This window comes from Sminthopsis crassicaudata, chromosome 5, assembly GCF_048593235.1.
Source record: "Sminthopsis crassicaudata isolate SCR6 chromosome 5, ASM4859323v1, whole genome shotgun sequence".
Lineage (NCBI taxonomy): Eukaryota > Metazoa > Chordata > Mammalia > Dasyuromorphia > Dasyuridae > Sminthopsis > Sminthopsis crassicaudata.
In genome coordinates, this window is record NC_133621.1 from 90,747,448 (window position 1) to 90,765,657 (window position 18,210).

At 48.5% G+C, this 18,210-nt stretch overlaps 1 protein-coding gene across 5 annotated transcripts in view; it reads left to right on the forward strand.

Annotated features, from left to right (window-relative positions):
* Positions 1-18,210, forward strand: part of KCNH2 (potassium voltage-gated channel subfamily H member 2) — a 64,265-nt gene that overhangs the window by 31,486 nt on the left and 14,569 nt on the right. For 3 of the 5 annotated variants that reach the window (XM_074267500.1, XM_074267499.1, XM_074267501.1), the window contains 7 exons: positions 6,075-6,497; positions 7,357-7,744; positions 8,412-8,611; positions 10,753-11,005; positions 14,989-15,182; positions 16,306-16,405; positions 17,880-18,155. In XM_074267500.1, the coding sequence (XP_074123601.1) occupies positions 6,075-6,497; positions 7,357-7,744; positions 8,412-8,611; positions 10,753-11,005; positions 14,989-15,182; positions 16,306-16,405; positions 17,880-18,155 (1,834 nt within the window). Of the gene's footprint in view, positions 1-1,029; positions 1,256-6,074; positions 6,498-7,356; positions 7,745-8,411; positions 8,612-10,752; positions 11,006-14,988; positions 15,183-16,305; positions 16,406-17,488; positions 17,576-17,879; positions 18,156-18,210 lie in introns of those variants that run through there. The other 2 variants (XM_074267503.1, XM_074267502.1) reach the window with 2 other exon arrangements.

Here is an 18,210-nt window from a genome sequence, read left to right on the forward strand (position 1 = left end):
GCAGAGTAGAGTGGGAAGGGGGAAGATGAGGGCAGGAGCAGGAGTATCCGGGGGGCAGTCCCTCCCAGGCTGGGATTAGGTGAGAAGTCCTGGGCAGCCTGTGTCCCCTCCTTTTGGCTGCGGGGTACCCAGACCAGCACCCCATTCTCTGGGAGCTGTTTGTTCCCTCCTGGGCACGGAGGGCATCTGAGGCTTGAGCAGCTCTCTTCCCTGCTTTGCCAGAGTCCCACTCTGGGTCCTCCTCCTGACTGGGCCTTTGGGTCTCCGCCAGGGACAGCCCCCTCCCTCCCCTCCTGGCCCTTTTCTCATCCCGGCCTTCCCCCTCCATGTCTCCGGTCTCACCTGGCTATTTCCACCCCCTCCTCGGCTTCCTTTCCTACTCCAGTCCCAGCCTCCTTTCCCCAAACTCCGCACTCCCTTTTATGTGTATCTGCGCACATTATTATTTTATGGGTGCCTATGTGTCTGTGGGACGCACGCAGGGCTGTGGGTGTCCATTTGTGTGTGTCACTGTGGGTGTCTCTGTCTCCTGCTCTGTGCTCAGGCCGGACTGGGGAGGAGGGGGGTATAGGGGAGACCATTAATCTGCGGTGACAGGCCGGGCCGGCGGCTGGGGGAGGGGAGAGGGCTGCGGGAGCATCTGCAGCAAGAGCGGCTCAGCCGGAGAGCTGGGGCCTTGTGGGGGGAGGAGAGGGTGGCTGTCAGGGCACATGGGGGCGGGAGGGGGCGGGTGTGAGGGGGAGCCCAACATAGCAGGGGGGAGGGGGGAGAGACCGAGGGAGGGGAGGAGGAGCTGGAGCAGAGGCTCCATCTGCTGCTGTTGGGCGGGCAGCGGGCGGAGTGCAGAGCCCTGGCAGCTGAGCCGGCACCGGGGGGCTGGGGCTCGGCGGGCACCGGATGGCATGAGCGGGGCTGACCACTGTTGCCTGTGCCTGCTGCCAGGGTGAGCCAGCTGTGGGGGACAAAGCCCAGATCCCCCTTACCCCTTGGATCCATGCCAGGGACAGCTCTGGGAGCCAGCCTGCCAGCCCCTGGTGTCCATCCCTCGCTGCCCCTGGCCCCACCTGACCCAGGGGATCCTGAGGTGCCGTAGGGGAACAAGCCCAGGCCTTTGGGCTGGGGGGATATAGAGTCCACCATGTCCACAGCCAGGAAGTTGAGTGGGGCAGGGGCAGAGGCCGGGGCTCTACTGCCCAGGCCCAGGAATGCCCGGGTGCGGCGTGCTGTGCGCATCTCCAGCCTCGTGGCCCAGGAGGTAGGTGACCCACACCTCTCCCTTCCCCTCCACTGATGGGCGCTGAGGCGGATCCTTGGGGACGCATGGGGCCAAGGTGGGATGAGAGAGCAAGGGAGCCTGTGATAGTCCCAGGGAAAAGAATAATGGCACTGGGGAAACCGGACAAGGTGAGAGGAGTGCCAGTCTGCCCCTCCTCTCTCTTCAGCCCTTTGGCTGGGGTTGTGGGGTATTCCCCAGGCCCTTCAATTCAAGGAATTCCCCCTTACACAGACCCTCCCTGCCCCCACCCCACCATGACTACCAGTCTTCCAAGATGGGAGTCTGAGCAGAGGGCCGAGAGAGGGAGAAGGATGGTTCCGTAGCTCTGGCACGGGGTTACTTCGCTCCGTCTTGGGATCCTAGCTGGCAACAGAGCTCAGATGGATTGTATGAGGGGCCTGGCGCTCCTCCCCCGGAAGCCGCCATCTTCTTACTCCTACCCCCTAAGTCATGTGTCCCAACAGAGTTTCTGACTGGGCGTCTTGGCTCTTGTGGTTTGGGGACTCCAGATATGGGGAGGTCCGAGGGCCAGAGAGATGGGAAGAGCTGGTTATCAAGCTATGGAGATGATTCTAAGTAACATTTGTTAGGCCCAGATCTACTCCCCCAAGGAAGGAGAGAGGAAAGCTCAGGACTGGAGTGCTGCTGGGCTGTCCAAGGGGAGGGCCTGCTCACCGACAGGCCCTTTGCCTCCTTCACTTTGCCCAAAGAAGACTCGGGCAGTTTCTTTTGCCGGGGTCTTGCCCGGCTCTCTAGTAGAATGCATATTTTTTGGATGGGCTTTGAGCAATGATCCTCAAATTTTTTAAACAGGGGGCCAGTTCACTGTCCCTTAGACTGTGGGACGGCTGGACTACAGTAAAAACAGAACCTCACGCTCTGTCTCCGCCCTTCAGCCCATTTGCTATAACCCGGCAGGCTGCATAAACGTCCTCAGTGGACTGCATATGGCCCGTGGGCTGTAGTTTGAGAACCCCTGGCTTTGGAGAGTGAGATAGATGTGGGACAGTGTCTTAGAGGAACTCTCTGTTGGGGAAGTGGCTAAGGCTGGAGGATAGGGACATGAAAAATTCTTGATGGGACAGGGTCTCGACAGGTAAGTAATAGAGCCCCTGGGTTGCTTAGGCCCAAGATGCCTTCTCTAGCCATGATTTCACTACCTAGGGTGACAGACGCTAGATCACCCCTAGCTGGGGCAGATGACTTGCCACTCAGACAGCTGATCCTTTGGGGGTAGCCAGGAAGCATTTCAGGAGCAGCTGTGACATTGTAGGGAGGGGCAGATGACACATTCTTCAGTCCAGGTGGGGTTGGGGTGGGTGGATGGAAAGATCCAAGACTCCACTGAACCCCAGAACCCCAGCCAGCCTTGCACACGGCCTCAGACTTGAGATGCAAGATTGGATTTTGTTTGTCTCTGAGTCAGGTGTGAATCCCTCCTTAGCATTTGCAGCTGAAGTCCCCAGGGATTCTGAGTGGTGGAGACCCTTGGTTCTTTGACCATGCCTTGGCTTCCCAGTCTTTTTGTTTTATGAACACTCTTGTATGGGTGGGAGGGGGGAGCTTCCTCTCTCCACCTTCCCATATTTCACATCCCACAGAGTCCTGCACAGAGGCTGAGATCACCAGTGCAATGAGGTCTGGTGGGAAGAACCTTGTTCTAGGGGCCAAGTGATCTGGAGTTTATTATCTGGTTTACTGTTACCTAACACTAAGGCCGCAAGCAAAGCGCCAGACAGTGAGATTTCAGTTTCCTGATCTATAAAAACAAGCAGGTTGGGCTAGATCTTAAGCTCATAACCATTTAGATACCTCTGGCAGCTGGGTGAAGCCCGTGGGCTCCTCAGAATCAGGTTTTTCAATGCATAAAATAAATTTACAGAGGATATTGTGGAAAGTACTATAAAGTACAAGGGGAGCCAATCACATTGAAATAGTTAGCAAAATGTCTTAAAAAAACCAAGTTCACTGACCCCCAGAAATCTATCCATGATGATTTACAAAGGTCTCTTCCAGCTCTTAACTTGATTCTGGGATGGCCAAAGGGTGGTAGTAAAGTAGGAAGATTTGGAATGGCTAGAAAAAGCTGGGACTGGCAATAATGGTAAATAAAACGTTGCAGTTTTGTGCAAATTTATTGCTTTTCAATACATCCTACTGTATTCTCTTTATGACTCTTGGGTAAGGTGGATGAGGCTGCTGACTCTATGCTTGTTTGATAGATGCAGAAAGATGAGGAAAGTAAAATTAAATGCCATAGGTCACACATGCGTAGGTGATCGATCTCAGTCTCAGACCCAGGTTTTTGGTCCCCACCCCAGCTGGTTTTCTCTTGTGTGTCTTGTGTGAGCGTATGTTTATATTATGGCGGCAGGGATGAGAATAATGGATGATCTGGTGGGAATGACAATGGCCATAAGGTTGTAATTAAGGGCCTTTGTGAATGGAGTCAAAATGGAGAGGTCAGGGCCCTTTGTGAGTGCCGTGTCTTGCAGTATCTGTGGTGGGAGGCCCAGGACAGTCAATCACAGGAATCTGTCTAGGTGTCTACACTGATCTCTTGCTTTTCTCATTGCTTGCCAAGGGAGCCCTGGCTAATTCTCCCTTAGTCTACGAATTAGGTGTCTCAATCTATTTGTGAGTGTCATAGCTTTCTAAATACTTAACATTAAAAAATTAGTTATTATAAGGAAATCCAAAGATGAGTGAAAATAAAGATGTAATTTTTTCCCATTCACGCTCAGGACTCTCGGTATATTCCTTGGGGGTGTGTGGATCTCAGGTTAAGAAACTGGCTATTTTGTCTTTTGACTGCCCACAAACTCCATTTCCCTGAGAACTTTCCTCTTTTGTATATTCTTCCCCTCCCCCCAACTTTGTGACTTATGCTGTCTATGGAGAGACCCAGGGTGACTGAGGACATGAAGCTGGAGGAAAGTAGGAAAGTCTATAGCTCTAGAGAATGCTTGGGTCTTTGAGTCCTTGTCTATATTCCCATAAAGCTATCTGGTGACATTTCTTTCATGTCCTCTCAATTCTCTGTCCCCTTGCTGTTCTCCCTGCTCTCCCAGCCCCCACTAAGGGAGCCTGGCTTAGACTCATAGCTGTTCCTACAGCTGCTTTCTTTAGGCTGCTGGGAATATGGAAAAATGATGTTCTTTAATTAACTGGAGGAAACTGGGTCTTGGGATGCTGGGAAGGACTGAAGCCAGTCTCCCCACCTTTCCTTTTTAGTAGATTCAAGCTGGTTTCTGGTTGGTGTCTTAGCATTCAGATAAGTAACTCTGCCTTAGATACATAGACTCAACCTCCTTCTTTGTAGGGTTGCTTATCCCTAATTTGGGGAGGCTTCAGGGGGCCAGAGGGTGTGGGAAGGGTAGCCTTCTGAGTCACAGTGCTGCTTCAGCTGTGTGACCTGGCTGGGTCATGCCTTTTCTCCTCTCCAATTCTTTCAGCTACCTGCTGCCACCTGTGAGGAGTGACCAGGTATATTGAGGAACAAGGGAATGGGAGCCATGACCGATAGATAAAAACTTTTGTGACTTGAGTTAAACGGGGCACTCTGATGTGGGAATCTTAGAGTGATTAAACCTTAGGTGAATCCGGTGCTAGGGGCATTGCAGAATGTTGGAGAATTAGGAGAGATGGAATAAGTGGAGGGTGGGAGGGGATTCATTGAATCACCGCCTTCAGAATTTTGTACTTCCCCAAACTCCAAGGGAGATCCGCTTTGTATGTGTCTAGGCGGCATGTGGATGTCACTGCTGCAATGATGTGGAGGTCTGGCTGTTCTTTCTCAGGCCTAGACTTCATTCCCTGGCCTTACCCTGCTCCTTACTTTGCACGTCCCTCTATTATGGGAGCTGTTCTCTGAATCTCTTCTCAGAAGGTACACAAATGTGTGTGTGTGTGTGTCGTGTGTGTGTGTGTGTGTGTGTGTGTGTGTGTGTGCAGTTATTATTCTGGATGGAAGAAATACAGATGGCTGTTTCTTTAGATGTATGCCCTTCTGCCAGGGCAGGAACTGTGCCCACATATCTTACCTGAGTATATGTAGGGGCCATGGCTACTGTCTATAGCTGTACCTTCACTTTCTCTGAATTGGGGCCACTCTATGGCTTCACTTTCCTGGATTAGCAGAAGGGGCTGGTTAACTGGGCTGGCTGGGGCACTTAGATTCCTAGGTGGAAGGCTCTGGGATCTGCAGGTACCACCAATGTCTGACATGGGCCCCAAATTTGGACCCTACAAGGCTGGACCTGGTAGGATCCAGGTTTGTGTTTGATATATTATACTTGCCACTCAGTATGGTGGAACTTGAGTGTTTCGGAAAGCATGTTGAGAATGTGATCTCTGGGGGTTACTCTGTAGCCCGAGACAGTTTAGTAGTGGAAAGGCTATTGGATTTGGAGTTGGAGGTCCCAGGTGCAAATCCTGCTTTGGGCTCTGACCACCTTTTGTGCCTACTTCTCCTTGCTGAAACTCAGTTTCCTCATCTGTAAAATGATATATTCATATTTGATGATCTCTTTCATATGTACCTCTTTCATATGAACCTATGACTTGTAGCCCTTGAGTCATTACTGGGAGGAGCAGTGCCCTGCACTGGATGATAGGAACTGTAGTTCTCACACTGTGTAACATTCGGAGAACTAGGTTAGAGTTTCTTACCCTCTTGCCCAGTTGGGGCTTTGAATCACCTCCCCTGATACCCATTCTTGGGGTCCTGGTCCTTGGAACTCCTCTGGGACCCTGCTCCTTCATACTCACACTCCTTTCTTTGCTGACCCTCTCCCAGGTCCTGTCCCTGGGTGCAGATGTGTTGCCTGAGTACAAGCTGCAGGCCCCCAGGATTCACCGCTGGACCATTTTGCACTACAGTCCTTTCAAGGCTGTGTGGGACTGGCTTATCCTCCTGTTGGTCATCTACACCGCCGTCTTCACACCGTACTCAGCAGCCTTTCTGCTGAGTGAGGAGACCCCACCGGTCCCTGACTGTGGCTATGCCTGTCAGCCCTTGGCGGTGGTGGACCTCATCGTAGACATCATGTTCATTGTGGACATCCTCATCAACTTTCGAACCACCTATGTCAACGCCAATGAGGAGGTGGTCAGCCATCCTGGCCGAATCGCTGTCCACTACTTCAAGGGCTGGTTCCTCATCGACATGGTGGCAGCCATCCCTTTTGACCTACTCATCTTTGGCTCCGGCTCTGAGGAGGTGGGGACAGGGAGAATGGGAGGGAGGGAGGGAGAGGAATGGAATAAGAGAGGGAGAAAAAGATGAGACAAGTGGGATGTAAAGAGAGAGACAGGCACTGGTAAGGCAGAGAGAGAAAAGGAGGAAATGAGGGATGAAGGGGAAGGAGAGAAGAACCAAGAGAAATCATGGGAAAAAGATGAATAGGAAGATATTAAAATTGAATGTGGAGAGAAGGATAAAAAGAGGGAGAGAAGGATGAGAAAAGCAGGATAGGGAAGGTGTGTATGGAAAGAAATTATGAAGAGGAAGAGAGGGAGAAAGGGATGAAAAAAAAGAGGGGTAAAGAGAGAGAGAGAGAAATAAGGAAGATTAAGAGGGAAATGGAGAAAACCATGAAAAGAGAGGAAAGGAGAAAGGAATGAAAGGAGGAAGGGAAATTTGAAGGGAGGAGTGGAAAGGGAGGATGAGATGGAAAGGGAGAGAATAGAGAATTGAAGGAGCAGAGGGAGAAAGGAATGGAGGAAAAAGGAAAGAAAGGATGGAGGAAATAGGAAGGAGAGGGATGGAGGAGTAGGAAAGATGGGTCATAGGTGGAGGAAAAGAGGCAGAGGGAAGAGGGATGGCAAAAGGGAGAAAAGAAGGCTCTGGGGTTTATATCTGGATGCCTGTTAACCCTTCTAGCATGGTATTCCCTTAGGACCTTAGTGCCCTCATTAGTCCATAGCATCCCAGCCCTTTTAGCCTCCCCCAGTTCTGCCCCATTCCAGGGTGTCTCATTCCCCTCTCCTCCCCTTGGACCTCATCCTTATCTTACTTCCCCTTCCTTCTGGGCCTTTGGAGCTAACCCTACCCTTCCCCCTGGCCCCGTGCCTCGCAGCTGATCGGGCTGCTGAAGACAGCACGGCTGCTGCGGCTGGTGAGGGTGGCAAGGAAGCTGGACCGCTATTCAGAGTATGGGGCTGCCGTGCTCTTCCTGCTCATGTGCACCTTCGCCCTCATCGCGCACTGGCTGGCCTGCATCTGGTACGCCATCGGCAACATGGAGCAGCCGTTCATGGACTCCCGCATCGGCTGGCTTCACAACCTGGGGGACCAGATCGGCAAGCCCTACAACGGCAGCGGCTCGGGGGGCCCTTCCATCAAGGACAAGTATGTCACTGCCCTCTACTTCACCTTCAGCAGCCTGACCAGTGTGGGCTTTGGCAATGTCTCCCCCAACACCAATTCCGAGAAGATCTTCTCCATATGTGTCATGCTTATTGGCTGTGAGTGCTGGCCTGGGAGTGGGGAGAGAGGGATAATGGGAGGAAGGAGGTTTGGGGGGCCCAGAAGCGAGCAGGGATTTGGGGCTCAGGAGGAGGGGAGAAGAGATGGGTGGCATTCAGAGATGAGGATGGGATTCAGGGAAGAGAGGATGGTTTGGAAAAAGAGATAGGAAATTGTAGAGAGTAAGAGGGACAGTTGGTCTTGGAGCCAGTAGAGTTTACACAGGGCTTAGAAATGAGAGGGCTTGGCTCTATTGAGAAGAACAAACAGAAAGAACAATCATTTGGGAGGGCAGAAACGCCGCCCTGTGCTGTAAGGGATGAAGCTAGAGCCTGGAGAAGCCTTGACGTTCAGAAGCAGTGTTTTTGGGAGGGAGAGAGAGTTTGAGGGTGCATGTAATACAGAGACAGAGACAGAGAGGGTGGGGAGGGGAAGGGGGAAGGAGAGAGAGAGACAGAGAGAGAGAGACAGAGACTGTGAAAGAGAGACAGATACGGAGAGAGGGAGAGGAAAAGAGAGTGATAGAGACAGAGAGAATATGAGAGAGACAGAGAGACAGACAGACAGAAAGAGACAGAGAGACAGAGAGAGAATACCATATTCAGGGTTCTCACTGACAAAGGAAGTGTCCTTGTTGACTGATGCTCTCATCCCCATGTCCCCCAGCTCTGATGTATGCCAGCATCTTTGGCAATGTATCAGCCATCATACAACGACTGTACTCGGGCACTGCCCGATACCACACCCAGATGCTCCGAGTCCGTGAGTTCATCCGCTTTCACCAAATCCCCAACCCCTTGCGACAGCGCCTGGAGGAGTACTTCCAGCACGCGTGGTCCTACACCAATGGCATCGATATGAATGCGGTGAGGAGGCTTACTGGGAATGGGGCTCTGGACATATCAGAAGGGGGAAGGATGAGGTCACAATCAGATGACTGACTTGTAGAAATCAGGATTAGAGGGATAGGAGAGAGCCCTTAGACCAGAATTAGAAGGAATGCAAGGGTTGGGAAGTCTGGGGAGACCAGGATTTGGAGGGTCTAGTGGCTTGATACCCTTTGTTCTATCTAGGGCATCATGAATATGACAAGAGAGGGAAAGTGATGGAGAATAGGGAAAGGTAGAAATTTGCCAAGCTTTTATTAAATGCCTTCTGTATGCCAGGCACTGTGGTCCGAGATTGTGATGCAAAGATAAAACTAAAATGTTCCTTCCCTCCAAACATCCCCTCCGGGAGTCTGTTTTGTTCCAGAAGCAAAGACAGAAACTCTTAGTGGCTAGTAGAAGCAGAAGTTCTCCTCTTTGTCTTGTCGTCCAGAAGGCCTTAGAAGCCTTTTCAAACCCTCAGCCTTGGACAAGGCCCATAGGTGGTGATGGTAACCCTTGTCAATTGAAGAGCCTGGCTCAGCCGGAGCACCTTATATTCTCTTCTCCGCTCTTTATGCCAGGTTTCGGGCAGAAGTGCGATCCTACCCCTTGCCCATAGCCTCCAAAGGCTCATTCTAAGGTGATCCTGGTTTTTCCCCTTCCCCTGATCTTTGACCTCTGACCTTCAAGTGCTCCTTTCCCAGCTCTATCCCCAGAGATCTTGGCCTTTTTCTTTTTGTCTCAGCCCCCATTTCTAGCCCCATGGGCTGTCCCTTAGAAGTCCATGAAATTTTCAGCCTTGTATTTGCCCTGTTTTTGGCTCGGTTAACTTGGGTTCTTGGCTATGGCATCCTACCATATTTAGGCCTTCCCTTTTCCAAAGGAATCTTTTCTTCACTGGTGGGAGTCTAGGAGATCACTGACTTAAACTCGTGGGAGTGAGTAGTCAGGGTACTGGAAGGGGAGGTCAGTGGTAGGACATACTTCGCATTAGATTTTCCTGAGGTTATTTTAGCCAGCGTCCTGAGAGGGCATCTACGCTTTTGACACTTTTCCAGGCGGAACTAGTGGCTGGGGCAAGAGCAGCTAGGATGGCTCTGGGATGTCGGCCTTTTTGCCTAGCGTGCCATGGGAATGTGCTCGGCTTCTGCTGCGGAGATTGGCTAAGCCAGGGAGGGTGGGGTAGGGTTAGGGGAGTGACAAGAAAGGAAAGGAACATGCAGACCATCACATTACACCATAAACTACAATCAGCTCGGGATAGATATGTGGCCTAAATATAAAAGGTCACTCCATTAAAAACTTAGAAGGGAACAAGATGAGGTCCTTTCACACTTATGACTGGGGGGGAATATTCTTAACTGAACAAGGATTAGAGGGGGTCACCAAAGATAAAACAGATAATTTCTATTAGCATGAATTGTAGAACTTAGGATAAGAAGAGAAGGTGTTGATTGGGGGGAAAATCTTTGTTAAGAGTCATATATAAATATAAAACATATGTAAAGTATATATATTTGACTTATAAGGAATTAACACAGATAAGATTGAGAGGAAAGTGGCTAAAAATATGGAAGTGGAATTTGAATGGGACATCATAGCTGTTCCGAAATATTTGAAAGGAAGGCACTTGGGAGATGTGTTCTGCTTGGCTCCAGAGGAATGAATTAAGAGTAGTGAGCAAAAGTTGCAGAGGCAGGTTTTGACTCAATGTAAGAAAAAACTTCTAACAATGAGAGTAATCCAAAAGCCTCTGAAATTCCTTCCAGGGTGGCTCTGTGATTCAGTCAAAGTGTAACAGGGAATGCTGCAGGAGGGAATGGGTTCCCAATTCCTGGAGGCCTTCAAGTAGTGACCTGAGAACCACTTTTCAGAAATGTACAGGGCAAATTCCTATTCAGGTACAGGCTGAAGTAGATATCCTGATTCCAACTTGGATGGCCTGTGGTTTTGTAGAAGAAATGTGGGATTGGAAGGATAGGAGGTGGGGAGTCTGAAAATAGGAGGCCAAGTGAGAACTGTGAGGGAAGAGAGCCAGTCTGGAGGGTAGGGAAAGAGCATCTGGAGGGCAGCACCCTGGCTGACGTACCTGTGTGGTGCTGTCTCTCCCTCCCCCTCTTCCACCTTCCTGGTCTCAGGTGCTGAAGGGATTCCCTGAGTGTCTCCAGGCTGACATCTGCCTGCACCTGAATCGGTCCTTGCTACAACACTGCAAACCTTTCCGAGGGGCCACCAAGGGCTGCCTGCGGGCACTAGCCATGAAATTCAAGACCACTCATGCACCTCCTGGGGATACACTCGTACATGCTGGGGACCTGCTAACGGCTCTCTACTTTATTTCTCGAGGCTCTATCGAGATCCTACGTGGTGACGTTGTTGTGGCTATCCTGGGTATGGACCTGAAGGGGGGGGGGCTCCATGGGAGAAGGTATGGGGAGGGTGGAGGAGGGAAGGAATCTCATCCTCAGTACCTGGAGTGGGGGCAAGGAATGGATTTGGGAAGCAAGGAAGTAGATTTGGAGCTGGAATGGGAGGGTGGATTCTTGGGGCTTTGATGCCTCATGAAGAATGATTCCCATCAGTGATCTCAAGCCTCATGCCAGTGCCAGGCCAAGCTTGAGGGGACTCTGTCCCTGCCAGAGCATCCTGGGATTGGTGTCTATGCATGGGCTGACTCTGGTTCCCCTTAATTCTGTGTGAGACTACTGGGTAGTGAGCAGAGGTTAGAAACATCTTGAGAATGCAAATTGTATGGGGCTTTGCACTGTCTTGGGAACTGGGCTCAGTCATCAAGGATCAAAACTGAGACCAAGCGCTGAAAAAAGATGTGAAACTTACACGCTGCCCATCTTTCCTCCAGCCATCAAAACCTGAATTTGAGTCTCAGCTTCAGGTTCCAGTTCTTACATCTTACTAGCTGTGTGATGTCGGGCAATTGTAATCACAACTTACTTTTCCCTAGGATCATAGATTTACAGATGGAAGGTACTTCAGAGGTAATAATCCAACCCCTCTCCTAATACAGATGAGGAAACTGAGATTAAGAACAGTTATTTCTCTCTGAATGATTTTCTCAGTGTCACACAGTTACTTGGACTTAGATTTTCTTGACATCAATTTTAACATTCTATTCACTATACCATGCAAATTCCTACACTTTAAGGTTTACAAAACACTTTCTTCTTGTAAACAATATATTGTAGGATTCTGGTTTTTAATCCACTCTTGTGACCCATTTTGACTTTATCTTGGTATGTGGTGTAAGATGTTGGTCTGCACTTTGTTTCTGCCATACTGTTTTCCAATTTCCCTAGCAGTGAGTTCTTATTCCAGAAATTGGAGTCTTTAGGTTTATCAAACACTAGGTTATGATTGTTATTTACTACAAAACTTTTTTTCATAATCCCATGAGGTAAAAGGTTACATCATCTCTATTTTATGCATGAGGAAACTGGTTCTCAAGTGATTTGTTTGAAGGTGACACGAATTGAAATCATCTGATTCTAGGACTAGTGCTTCTTTACTTATTCTGTGCTTACCAGTTTGGGTTCTATGTAAAATGAAAGGAATAGGATAGAATAATTTTAAGGTTCCTTTCAGCTCTGACTTTTGTATACATCCGTTTCAATAAACTTGATTTCACACAATATAATTTGCCCTTGGCAATTCCACTCTCAGGGTTGGTCCTGACAAAAGTGAAAAAGTGTGGGAAAAGGTCCACAGAAGTAGACAGTGAAGGCAGATTGTTGTGATGTGGAAAGTGTCAGTTTGGTTGGCTCAGCCAAGGTTATGGCCTCTTTCTGGTTGGTTCAGTTGGAATGTAGAGGACATGACTTTTCTATGTGGAGAACTATGAGTGATCATTCCTTGCTTCTTGGACTTGGCAGCTGGGGCCTGGGTGTGATTTATGAATAGCTCATTCAGTATTCAGATGACTAGAGGGACAACTTGTAGCACAGGCAATAATAGCAACAATTTTACACATACACATAAGTACAAACACATGTGTTATATTGTATATATATAACTTAGTGTAACAATTAGGGCAGCTAGCCCTGGAGTCAGGAAAACTCATCTCCCTGAGTTCAAATCTAGTCTTAGTAAGATCCCTTACTAGTTGTGGAATCCTGAGCAAAATAATGATATAAAAAGATGAGAATGAGATAATTATTAGAATACATAATAAATAGTCCAGAAGCCTACAAATTTCTAGAATAAGCAGACAATTTTAATAATAAAGTTTGATGACAGGTACACTGCTACTGGATTTATCAAATGTAATGAAAAGTGACTTACCTTCACATGGAGCTCATGAAATGACTAAGATCTGAGAGCCAAATCAAAAGGCCCCTCCTAGGTAACATCCACATGAACTAAGCCAACAATATCTTGGCAAAAAAGTACCAAATAAATGGCTGAGTTATGTGGATTTGTTTGTAGAAATAGAGAACTTTGTTGTGGCAATTCAGGACCAAGTTTATGCCACCAGTAACTATAAAAGGGTTATCATTAGGAAGTGTAGACAGCTGGGTGGTAGAGTTATTGGAGAATTTTTGAGTCTGAAGCCAGAAAGGTTTAAGTTCAGCCTCAGATAGCCTACTAGCTGTGTGTTGTTGTTCAGTCATTTTAGTCATGTCCAACTCTTTGTGACTCCATTTGGGATTTTCTTGGCAAAGATACTGGAGTGGTTTGCCATTTCCTTCTCTATCTCATTTTATAGATGAGGAAACTGAGGCAAATACAGTTAAGTGATTCTTCTCTAGCTCATTTTATAGATGAGGAAACAGACAAACACAGTTAAGTGACTTGCTCAGGGTCACATAGCTAGTAAGATTCTGAGGCCAGATTAGAACCCAGAAGATGATTGCTCCAGGACTTGACTCTTATCCTCTGCACTTTCCAGCTCCTTCCCTCTCTCCTTCCTTCCCCTCCCCCCAATTTGTGTTACCCTGGGCAAATTACTTAATCTTACTCAGTTTCTTAACCTGTAAAATAGAAATAATAATAGATAGCTCCTACCCTCCCAGGATTGTTTTAAGAGCCAAATGAGATCACATGTAAACCGCTTTACAAACCCTAAAGTCTATAGCTACTGCTATTATTATTAGCAGTAGACTTAATGATTAGTGTAAATCACACAAGGAAATGGCAGTGATTGCAATCCTTAAAAGTTTAATACTTACCGAATCTCTTCCAATATAAAACTTCTAGGCTAGAATTCTACATTAGAACTGACTCTTTTGTGAACAGAGAGCAACAAAGACCTCAAAATGGAGAACTCAACCAATAAACTACCATTATTATAGACTGAACCGTTGTCCACAAATATCAGGATGTAACAGTGGCTCATAAAAACTCAAGAACAACATTTTAATAGATGTTGTCATCCAAAATATTTGTACTCTTCACATTACATGCAATGAAAAGCTTTTAAAATATGGAAACCTGGCCAAAGAGATCAAACTAATGTAAAAGCAGGATGAGATATAAATTACCCCTGCTAGCCCCTTTACAATTGGAACCGTATTAAGGATGTTTTCAGTGAGCCCACAGAAAATGAGCTCACATCCTAATATTCATATTTAACTACAGAAAGCAATTGTTTTAGCACCCATGTAATAAAACATTGAACATAAAGAAAATATAATAGAATAGTGACTTTTTTGAGGACTGAATTTCACTTAAGAGATAAAGAAAATATGAAGATAATTATATTTGACAGGCATTTTTACTTATATTAATCTAATTTAATTCTCATAACAACCCTATGAGCGAGGCATAGTAGGGATTATAAGGCACCACTATGGCACAGTATTTCCACTAGAGTTCATGACTTAGAGTCAGAAAGAGCTCAGTTCTAATCCTGCCTCAGATATTAAAGCTGTGTGACCCTGGACAGGTTACTTTATCTCTCTGTGCCCCATTTCCTCATCTGTAAAGTAGGGATAACACCTATATCGCAGTGTGATTGTAAGAGACAAAGGAGATAATATCAAACACCTTGAAAATTCGATGATGATATATAACTACTCACTTTTTAAAGCTGAGGAAATTGAGTCTTGGCTGGCTGACCCTTGGATTCAGACCCCAATTGGGTTCAATATTCTTCCCATTACATTCGTTATATTCTTTGTATGCTGAGGTAGGCGGTACTTTGTTTTCCTAGGAAAAGGCCAACAGCATGAGCACAGGTACTTATATATGTACCATGGGTAGGGTTTTTGAGGGCTAGACTTGCTGTTATCCTGAGGGCAGGTGATGGCTAGAATCCACTGTGGAAGGAGCATGTTTGCTGCCCCCTGGTGGTCTATGCAGTGCCTGGGGCAGGCTGACACTCTTTTCTGAGCTGACACTATTTTCCCTTCTTTTCCTAGGGAAGAACGACATCTTTGGCGAGCCTCTAAATCTGTATGCACGGCCCGGCAAGTCCAATGGGGATGTCCGAGCTCTCACTTACTGTGACCTGCACAAGATCCAGCGTGATGACCTTCTGGAGGTACTGGACATGTACCCTGAGTTCTCTGATCACTTCTGGTCCAGCTTAGAGATCACCTTCAACCTGCGTGATGTGAGTGCCCCGCACCCAGAGCCTCATCCTGAACTGACTCCGACCTTGCTTCATGACTTCCTCCCAGCCTTGACCTCCATCTCCCAAGGCCATAATTAGGCCTTTTTGAATTTGTACAGTTCCTTAGAGTTTCCCCAGCAATTCCCTTTCTCAGAGGCAGTTAGAGCCCCATTTTACAGCTGAGAAATTTGAAATCCAGAGGTGAATTTCCCAAGCTGACACAGTTAATAAGGAGAGGAGCTGGAATTTAGCCTGGGTTTTCTGGTTCCTAGTTGGTTGTCCAGCCCCAGCTACATCTGAGTCCTAGTCCTTGGCCACTGAGTCCCTGGCCAACATTGAGCCATCCTCTAGATTTCTATGGGTCTTTGCTGCCTTAACTGTCAAATAGAATAATAGTTACTCTTGTGCTCACCTCTTAAATGTATCCCTTTACCAGTCTCTCAGCATTATTATTTAGGACCAAATGAAAAATGGATGTGAAAGGCTTAGGTGAAGAGTTATATGGACATTAGAACCTCTGAAGTGTTACTGTGACTGAGATTCTGGCCTTAATGTCCAGATGATTGGTTTAGAGGGCACTTCTAATAATAATAATAATGATAACAAGAAGCTAGTATTTATATAGCATTTTAAGGTTAAAGTGTTACCTCACAGAGTTGTAAGAATCAGCTGAGATAAGTGTAATTATTAACCCCATTTGATAGAGAAGGAAACTGAGGCTGAGAGAGGTTAACTAGCTTGCTTAGGATAGACAGTGGTGTCTCGAGGCAGAATTTGAACGTTTAAGTCAGACTCTTTTTTCCACTGCATCATTTACCTATTTCAAAAACTCCAAATACTTTCCCCATTGGGAGTCCTTAGCCTTAGCCGATCTCCTCCTTCCAATGTCCTCCCAGTGCCTTCTCAGGGTCCTTCCAATGTCCCAGGATCCACCTTCATTCTCAGGTCTGTCAGGCTTGACTCCTCACTGGTCCTGGACAGACCTGAGTGTGTGTGATTTGAGCACGACCTCTGGCCCCTTCTATCCCCATCCTTTCCCCCATCTCTCTCCAGCAAGACCAGTTTCTGGGGATGAGGGTGGGAGGGGCAGGAGAGAAGGGCCTGACCTGGCTCTTCATTCCAGACCAATATGATCCCTGGTTCCCCGGGCAGCACTGAATTAGATGGTGGCTTCAACCGGCTGCGCAGACGCAAGTTGTCCTTCCGCCGCCGAACGGACAAGGGTGAGTAATGGGGGCGGGGGAGCTGGCTGGGATTAGAAGGAAGTAGGGGTGTCTGTGTTAGGGGTGAGTGCATAGGGCTATGGGAGACCAGGGGAAAAGTGCCTTGATGAGGACTAGCTGGGCTGGCTTATACACACACCACAGCATTCTGTCTTCTCACTTTGTTCATGTATGCCTTGCCTGGACCAGTCCCCTCCGCCCATCCAAAGTCTATGTCCTCTCAGGTCTTTCTGTGTTCCAGGAAGTACTCCCTAGCTATTCTAGCCCACCCTGATCGCTTCTGATCTCTTCTGGCCTGCACTGATCTCTCCTGATCTCTCCTAGCCCACACTGATTGCTCCTAGCCCACACTGATCGCTCCTGATCTCTTCTAGCTTGCACTGATCTCTCCTGATCTCTCTTAGCCCACACTGATCGTTCCTGATCTCTCCTAGCCCACACTGATCGCTCCTGATCTCTTCTAGCTTGCACTGATCTCTCCTGATCTCTCCTAGCCCACACTGATTGCTCCTAGCCCACACTGATCACTCCTGATCTCTTCTAGCTTGCACTGATCTCTCCTGATCTCTCCTAGCCCACACTGATCGTTCCTGATCTCTCCTAGCCCACACTGATCGCTCCTTATTTGTCCTAGCCCACACTGATTGCTCCTAGCCCACACTGATTGCTCCTGATTTGTCCTAGCCCATACTGATTGCTCCTAGCCTACACTGATCGCTCCTGATCTCTGAATCCTACAGTTCTTAGAGTCTGTATTACACAATTAACATTTAATTAGATGCTGTCTGATATTGTTCACTGTGGTTTTTGTGTGTGTGAGTCCTGTCTTCCCAGCTAGACTAAGCTCCCTGAGGGCAGGGACCCTGTCTTGTATTCCTTCTGTATCCTCCCCAGGGCTGGATGCATAGTAGGTGCTTATTGATTGGAACTGAACCAGGACAGAACAGGGGAGGCCGGGTAGAGGCGGGTGAAGGAGCCAGCTCCCAGGATACAAGGCAGAGTAGATGATGGAAGGGTGGGCTTAGGTTCTGGAGGGTCAAATCAAGTTAACTAGTCTTTATTGAGCGCCTGCTGTGTGCCCAGCCCTGTGGTAGGCTATGCTGTGGGGGATACAAGAGGAGAAGCCATGGGCCCTGCCCTCCGGGAGCTTACACTCCTTACACTTGGGGACACAAGCCTCCCACACAGGGAACAACAGCGAATGGTTGCAACACAGTGTGTGGTCAAGTGCTAGATTGTGTGACAAGCAGACTGTAAGTGCTGTAGGTAGGAGGGTGGGGGTCGTGGGGGAAGGTCGGGAGAGAGGCGGGGTGAGGGAGGGTCAAGGGGCCCAGGGAGCTTGGCCCTACTCTTGCTGGAGTTTCTCCCCAGACTCCAAACCCTCGTTTTTGAACTTCTCCCTCCACACCCCCTGACACTTCTGCTTCAGGACATAAGGACCAGATCCTTCTCTATTGTTCTCCATTTGTCACAGATGCAGAGCAGTCAGGAGAAGGCTCAGTGGCAGGCATGGGCCGAGAAGGTGCAGGAGCTGGCGGCCGGGTGCGGACAGGGGGCCCGTGGGATGAGAGTCCTTCCAGCGGCCCCTCCAGCCCAGAGAGCAGCGAGGAAGAGGAGACCCCAGGGCCTGGTTCCAGCCCTCTCCGTCTGGTGCCCTTCCCCAGCCCCCAGCCTCCCCAGGACCTGCTGGGTGGGGAGCCCATGGCCGAGGAGGCTGAGAAGGGCAGTGACACCTGTAATCCCTTGTCAGGTATGAGGTGGGGGCGGGAAGGGACTGGAGGGGGCCACTTGCTTGGTTCTTGTCC